This window comes from Poecilia latipinna, unplaced genomic scaffold, assembly GCF_001443285.1.
Source record: "Poecilia latipinna isolate Pla-1442-1.1 unplaced genomic scaffold, P_latipinna-1.0 Scaffold467, whole genome shotgun sequence".
NCBI classification, from domain to species: domain Eukaryota; kingdom Metazoa; phylum Chordata; class Actinopteri; order Cyprinodontiformes; family Poeciliidae; genus Poecilia; species Poecilia latipinna.
In genome coordinates, this window is record NW_015113083.1 from 162653 (window position 1) to 170458 (window position 7806).

Consider the following 7806-nt stretch of genomic DNA (forward strand, 5'->3'; position numbering starts at 1 on the left):
AAACCTTCTTATGTAATATTGGAAAAACATTAAAAATGCAAATAAATAATTTAACTCTTTTTTAAATATCAAAATCAACAATTTATTGTTTAGAAAAGCAAATCCAGTTTTAACTCATTTTATAAAACTTAACATGAAATAATTGCTAAGTACTTGATTACGACTCTATCTTCATGTTTCTGTGCAGATTTTAACATTTTTGCGCAAAACTTTTCTTCTGCGTCGTTTTGCCTAAAAGCATCTCAGTGCTGCCCTCTGTTGGTCAAACGGCGCCTAAACAGTTCAATTCCGAAAAACAAAAAAGTTTTTTGATAAGAAGTCATTACATTTTTTCACAAAGTTTAAAGTAATGGAGTTTATTTCTTTTATTATTTTTATTTTTTGGCCCATTTGGCCATGTCTCTCTTGGCTCTGCCCAATTTGCTGGGATTTACTTTAACTGAATATGAGTAAATATTTAAATGTTTGTAAATAAAAATGCTGATTTTTAAACTGTAAATGAAAGAACTGGAGCAGCTTTTTAAACTAAATTTGTTAAATAATTGAATATTATTATCATTCACTCCCTTATCGTGTATTTTGAAGTAAACTTTCGTTCAGGACCTGAAAGTTCTGCCAGTCAAAGCAAATATTTTTGACAAAAAGAAACTAAACTCAAAGGTCGAGTTCTGCTCCCTGCCAGGTTATGCAAACCGACCAGAATCGATTTCTATTTTGGGGGAAAAAATCTATAATTGTCTGTAAATAATTAGCAGGTAGCAGAAGGCGAACGCTGCAGGTCAGCTGCGCCGTAATAAAGGCGTCTTAACGACTCAAACTGACATGTAAAACAAGTTTAGGGCTCAACTGCTCCGGTCGGCATGGCAACAGGAATCTGTCAGCAGGCGGATCAGGGAAGGATTTTCCTCCGTTTTCAGTCACATGAGCAACCTGCTGACTGGGCAACATGCTGACTGGGCGGCCTTCAACTGGACACTGCAGCTTCACTCAGCGTCCCCCTCCCACACACACACACACACACACACGCACGCACACGGCAGACAGAACGCCTTTGTCCTGACCTGGGCCGGCCTGCCGAGTCGGCACGCCTGCAGCTCCAAACCAAACAACCGGACCACCCGCCACACTTTTCAGTTTCTAGGTTCCGTTCTGTTTCTAGGTTTGCAGTTTGCCGTCATTAACTAGGCCTGTCATGATAAAGTTAGCTGCAATAAACGATTATGTTGTTTTGAGGCCATCTTCAAATAATAAACACTTTAAAAAATAAACAAACAACAGAAACAACAAATGAATTATGAAATCACTGGAAACAAAACTGAGACCAAAGCTCCAGACCGAAAACTTTTATCATCCAGTTTGTGGTAGAAAGAGAAAACGGTAAATCATGTAAATAGAAATTATTGAGTTTTTATTTTATCATGTGATGAACTGATAAACTGTTTTCAGTGGATCTTACCAGAATCCAGCCGTTGTAGAGCTCCACCAGCTGGGCCTTGAAGTGGAAAACCAGCATCAGCAGAACGCCGCAGGTGATGACGCAACTATTCTGGACCAGCAGCGACGTCTGGGCCACTGTGGAAACACCGGGCCACGTCAGACCGGACCGGGCAAAACGCTCCGACACAAACACACCTGACCAGACCCATGTTGGGCGTTCAGACGCTCACCTTTCAGCCGGGGGTTCCTGTCCACCCAGTTGCCGATGTTGGCACCCAGCAGCAGCACGGACCCGGCCACCACCAGGCCGTAAACGGCCGTGAGCAGCAGGCTGTTCCCGTACAGCTCCACCAGGAAAACGGCCACCGCAAAGTTCCACATCCGGTCACCCTGCAAGCAGACGCACATCCAGACATTTCATATTTCTACTTTCCGTCTCACTTTTTTATTTATTTACATTTCCATAAAACACATTTACATATCTGGCTGTAATTAGCTGCAAATCTGGAAACTCAACATTCAAAAAAATGTTCAGGGCCGTTTCCATAAAGGAAGCTTGATATGAAAATATATAAAGAACTTACAAACATAAACTGTTTTTCTACAATAATCACAGTTTTGTTCTGTGATGCATTTATTTTTCCAGTGAAATGCAGAAGAACAGGAGTTTCATGTTTTGTTTGAATCTAAGATTCTTTAGAAGCAAAAAATATCTGTAAGATAGTTTTTTTTTTTTTTTTGGAACAAAAAACAACCAACAGGACAAAACCTTAAATGACTAGTTCATTTAAAATAAAAGAAAAAGTAGTCTTCATGTATATCAATTTATAGACATATTTAAAGCGTTTTTTTCTTTTAGATAATATGATAAAGAATACTACATTTTTTACTTTCTATAATTAGACAGATTTGGAAACTACACAAACAAGGAGAACAGATATTTCTCTTTCAGGTGAACCAAACTGCCAAAATATTTGGTTTATTATAATAAATTAATCATATTTACAGGTAATATTTCAGCTCTACTCACCCATGTTGACAGTGCATGGCCCATGTAAATAAGAAACTTGGCTGAAGTGAAGAAATGTCTGATGGATTCTGAAGAGATATTATTATTATTATTATTATTATTATTATTGTTATTATTGCCCCTGGGTAATTACACAAATATCGTTGTATAAATAACATCTCACCAGTGCATGTCGCCTTCTTGGGTGCAGCAGTTTCCATTTTAAAGCGTTTTAAACAGCCTGATTTTCCTTCTTTTGTGCTGGAAAGGAGCGGACCCTCAGCTACCTCTGCGTCCAACCGTCGGCAGCAAGAAGCAGAAAAATCAAAAGAAAACGCGACGTTTCTCCCCTTTTCTCCCTTCCGAACTTAGCTAACACTGTAGCTGAAGTTGGAAAGAAATGTTCTTATGTTCTGACGGATGGGTTCGACCCAGAACAGACGGGGAATGGCTGCTTCTCTGTCCGGCTTCGGACCGTGGCTCCGTCCGCTCTCCTCTGCTGCTCTCTGTTTACGTCCCCGCCGTTACATATACCCACGCTGTGACGTCACCATTTGCATGGGGGCACAAACAAACGCGGTGCACTCCCCACCGCACGCGCTCATAAGGAAGAACGACAGAGAAGTGAGGGTTAAAAATGGCGGACGCGCCATCACGAAAGGCTGTTAGAGGACTGGAGCTCCGATAAAAACCGGTTTTAGTCATTTTCTTTTCATGTTTGGTGACTTTTCTTTATTTCAAGTGCCTCCATTATCAACGTTTACATCTAAAAAGGTCAAATCAGTCAAAATCAGTTCACAAATAGATAAATGATTTTTACCAAGAGGAACCAGAAATATATTACCAAAATGACTTTTGTGATCAATGCCGAAGAAAGGTTGAAACAGAATTTGATTGGGTTGCCCTCTTCCTATTCAGAACTTTAGCAGCAATTTAATTGATTAATTTGGTTGAATTTGGGAAATTTGGGCTTAAAGTTCAAACGGCTAAGCTTACAATCACTGAGTTGTGAACAAACTGAGCTCAAAAAATGCAAAGATTAAACTCATAGCATCAGATTCTAACTTTGTTAACTGAACAGTCCTGGTCATGTTCAGGAATAAGCCAGGCTCAAACCCTGCTGGTTCCTGGGAAGTTCTGGAACAGTAGCGTCAGCATGGAGGACTGTGCTGCAGCAGCTGCTGCTGCTGGTGCTGCTGCGGTGCTGCAGCAGCTGCTGGTGCTGCTGCGGTGCTGCAGCAGCTGCTGGTGCATTGGAAACAGGAAAAACAGAACAACACAATGACTTGACAGATTTTGGACAAAATGAACTGTGTGTTTCCATTTGTAATTCAAAGTCATAACTTCTGTATTCCAGGACAGAAAATTAATCTGAAACATCTCTGCAGTGGAAACTCGGACCTCAGCCTCCAGAACGGCCGGAGTGTGTGAGAAAGCTGCAGAAAAAATATTTTCATCCATTTTATCTGGTTTCTCTTTTGGTAACTTGTGAGAAACTGATCAAGTTGAGTTTTTGATTTAAAAATTTTATTAAACATTTTCCATGTTTAGCTAAAAGCAAAACAAAAAAATTACATCTTAATACTTTTTTAACATGTTTTAAAACTAAATTTAAAAATATGCAAATGCTCAAAAATGTACGTGGATCATAGATTAGCATTAATATACAATCTACGTGATGTTCTCCAGAGAGGTCAGAGGTCACTATGCCGCTCAGAGGCCTTCAGGACAACATGCAGCAGGACGTCTGGGCTTCCAGGAAGCTGTGCAGCAAAACCTCAACACTCTTTAAATATTAAAGAGGTAACTTCATCTCTGACGTTGTGCCAATAATTAATGAGCTTCCAGATCTGGAGGCCCTTCAGAGGAAAGTTTAGTTTTTCTGTGAATTAGAGAAATATCGTCTTTTTGTTTCTTTGTACTGTTTCTGCAGACGATCCGTCTCCAGTTTCTGGAAAGTTTCTCTAGAAAAAGTTTAAAACTGCACATCTGCTGCAGCTGCAAACATTTTTTTAGAAAACTGCATGACTTTTAGAGAAAGTGACGCTCTGTGTCGTCAGCGCTGCCATGGCTCATGTTTCAAACTATTCTGTAAAAGAAGACAAAACATAATTTTATTAGATTTTTGGACCATATAAAATACCAACTAATTGGATTAAAAGCAATAAAAACTGTGATAAAAACATTTTAAAAATGAATAACTACAATAAATTAAATATATAGTTTCATATTACCAAAAATAATATACAAATTAGTCCATAAAATAATGAAGTAGGCTATTTATTTAATGTCAGAATGTTTTCGTCTGCTGATTGTTCATTGGATCCAGACTTTAGATTATTTCTGTCTTTGCTTTTTTTTTAGTTATTTCTTCTGTAAATATTTTTATTGTCTTCTAATAAAACTTTGACATCTCTCCTCTGAATTATTTAGTGAGTTTTTTGTGTTTTCTTAAAGATGAAGTTTAACTGTTGTTCTAGTTTCTGCATATTTATACAGTGTACTGTTCTATACTGTACAATTTCGTTAACTGAATTAAATCTAACTAACAGGAATTTGCATTAACAGATTCCAGTTAATCTATATATTTTTATTGATCTGCTTTGTTCCACAGGAAGCTGCAGAAACCTTTGAAGGATTTGGACATTTTAAACGTTGCTAACATAAAGCAGCTGCAGGAAGGAGAAGGTTCGGTTTCCATGGATGACTTGCATTTCTCCGGTTTGTCAACAGAGCGGAGCAGAGGTGTAATTACGGGCTGCAGCTCCATCAGGTAACAAACACTGAGGCGGATCTGATCAGCTGGAGGCCTCTCTGGTTTCTCTGGGCTTTATTGTTCATGGAGATGTTTTTGGATCTGCAGGGATGAATAATTGCCACTAATCCCAGCAGCGTTGTGTTTCTGAGCTGATGTTGTTTTAGAGCTGAAGGATTCCAGAATGATCCGTCCAGATTCGGAGGACCGACCAGGCATGTTGTGAAAGAAACAAAAATGCTCTCTGGCCTGTTTCACTTCTCCCTCTGGCACAAACAAAGGAGGGGGCAGAGCCTCACATTCCCATCGCTTCATCTGCAGGATGAGAGTCCAGTTTAACTTCATGCATCAAAAAACATTCAATTTTTAATGTCTTGCATTTTGTAAACTTCTTTATTTGCTTCAGAAGAAACAATGAAGAACTGAAAAGTGTGTCTACATGCTTCAGATCCCAATCAGAGCACAGATGAACCTGTTCTGACCTGAAGGACCTGAGGGAGGTCAGAGACTCCAGGTTCACAGAGAAAACATGCAGAAAGTTCAGGTTTAAACTTTACAGCAGAGAGTCAGAGTGAACTGGCCGAGGTTCACTGGGATGCAGATCGCTTCAGTTCATTACATGATTTTCTGGCTCATCTCAGGCTGTTCAGAGACAGAGATGATCAATATTTAGACAAGGTGGATCTGCAGAGCGACACCTGAAACCTGGGCTCAGTCAAACAGAAGAGTACTGTGTACCTAATAAAGTGGCCACTGGCGGTGAATCTCCAGGATTTCTGAATATCTTTCAAGTATTTCTTTGTTCACGACTTTTTCCCATTTCTTTCATTGAATCTGATCAAAAGTCCCAAAAATAAATCTGGACTTTATCTCCATCCGACGATCAGAGGAAGCATGAAGCTTCTGTGAGGTTCAGATTAAACAGACAAACTGAGCAGCTGTTCCAGAAAACTCACGGGCTCCACCTTAAACTTGTTCTACACTAAATTGTTTTTATGGGTCGATATGACTCTAGATGTTGTATTTATTTGTTTGGAGAAGAAAAGAGATTTTATTAGTTTCTTTTAGACAGAATTCAACAGTGGACACCACTAAAAAGGTAGCTGTGCTAACTCTAAAGCACTCATCAGAGACATTAGTTCTGCTAATGCTGAAGCACTAATGTAAATGTTTGTTCCGCTAAAGTGCTACCTGTAAATATTCGTTGTGCTAATGATAAAATGCCGATCGGTAGAAAGATTTAGTCTTTAGCTAAAGACCAGGAGCCATTTCTCCTGCGATCGCTAGGATAGCACGTTTGTTTTGGTTGTTTTTACCCAGAATGCCCTGCGCTATAGTCCACTTCTTGGTTTGGTCTCCGGTCTGCTTGGAGTTCACATATGCATTCAAACCGAACCAGAGTTCACCCAGACCGAGGTTTGGAGGACCAGAGGTCAGAGGTCATTTAGCATTCACACCTCATCAGCCGAACCAGACTTTCTATAGAATTTGGTTTAAAGTGGATTAAAAAACACACCTTTATGTTTTTTGACCTGCCAGATTTTACAGGAACTCTCCAGTTCAGATCTGGAAAACCAGATTATCTCTAAAGATTCTACTGGACCGAACCGAGCTGATTCTGGTTGCTTAATTCGGATTTTCAGAATAAAAGCTGGGGTTGTCCTCTCTGGGTGCTGTCTCATGCCGTGAGGGAGCAGAACTGGCATAAGCGGGTATTTTGGGCGCAGCGGTAACAATGGGCTGAGGTGAGTCTTTGTGATGTATTCAGGGCCCAAACAGAGCAGAGAGCCGCTGGAACGGAACCAGATTAGTGGGTCGGTGTGTCAGCCCGCCGGGCTCAGCTGGCTGTCATCAGCGGTCAGACGGCTGCTCTGTTATTTTCAGCAGCAGGTATGTCTGCCTCCTTTTGCTGCACAACAAGCTGTGTTTACCTGGGCTAATTTTATCCCGGATGGATAAAAATATGAATGACTGTCCCGCTGCGGCCTCGCGCTGCCGGGGCGAGGATAAAGCAGCGATGCTGGAGGATTTTCAGCTATTCTTCACGAGATAGCCGAGCTTTTTACAGCTAATGCTAACGGCGTTTTGTCAGAGTAGGTAAATAATCTGCTGTTTCCTCGGAGCGGTGCTGGTTCTGATGGTTCTGAAACTGCGGCGCTGCGGTCTTTAAGACTTTGATCTGCTTCACAACAATAAACATCAAAGGTCACCGTCTGAGGCCGCCGGTCCCAACATGACGGAGAGTCTTCCAGGGACACAGACAGCAAACACCTGACAGCTGGTCCGGATCGATACCAGCTGCAGCTGGTCCGGCAGTGCGCCAGCTGGGCCGGGTCAAACCATCTCTACATCTTCTAGTAGAGATGTTTGGGTCCAGATTACAGCTTCTGGCCAATTGTCCAGGGCCGGTCCAAACCTTTCTGGGTCCCTAAGCTGATTTTCATCTCGGGGGTACCGTACCGACACCAGATGCTTCATCCTTCCTAAGCTAACGCTCATTAGCATCATTGTAATTAGCTTACATCACATCAGTGTTATTATGGTTATTTTAACCTAAGAGGAGAAACAAACTAAAAAAAATAGATTTTGATATGCAGAATTGGTG

The 7806-nt window shown here is 40.8% G+C and overlaps 1 protein-coding gene across 1 annotated transcript in view; it reads right to left on the reverse strand.

Moving 5' to 3' along the window:
* Positions 1-2974, reverse strand: part of slc40a1 (solute carrier family 40 member 1) — a 15374-nt gene extending 12400 nt beyond the window's left edge. Inside the window, exons 1-4 of the mRNA XM_015039317.1 lie at positions 2631-2974; positions 2468-2535; positions 1668-1827; positions 1457-1572 (exon numbers count right to left, since the gene is read on the reverse strand). Coding sequence (XP_014894803.1) covers positions 1457-1572; positions 1668-1827; positions 2468-2535; positions 2631-2667 — 381 coding nt within the window. The 5' untranslated portion in view covers positions 2668-2974. The remainder of the gene's footprint in view (positions 1-1456; positions 1573-1667; positions 1828-2467; positions 2536-2630) is intronic.
* Positions 2975-7806: the final 4832 nt, after the last annotated feature.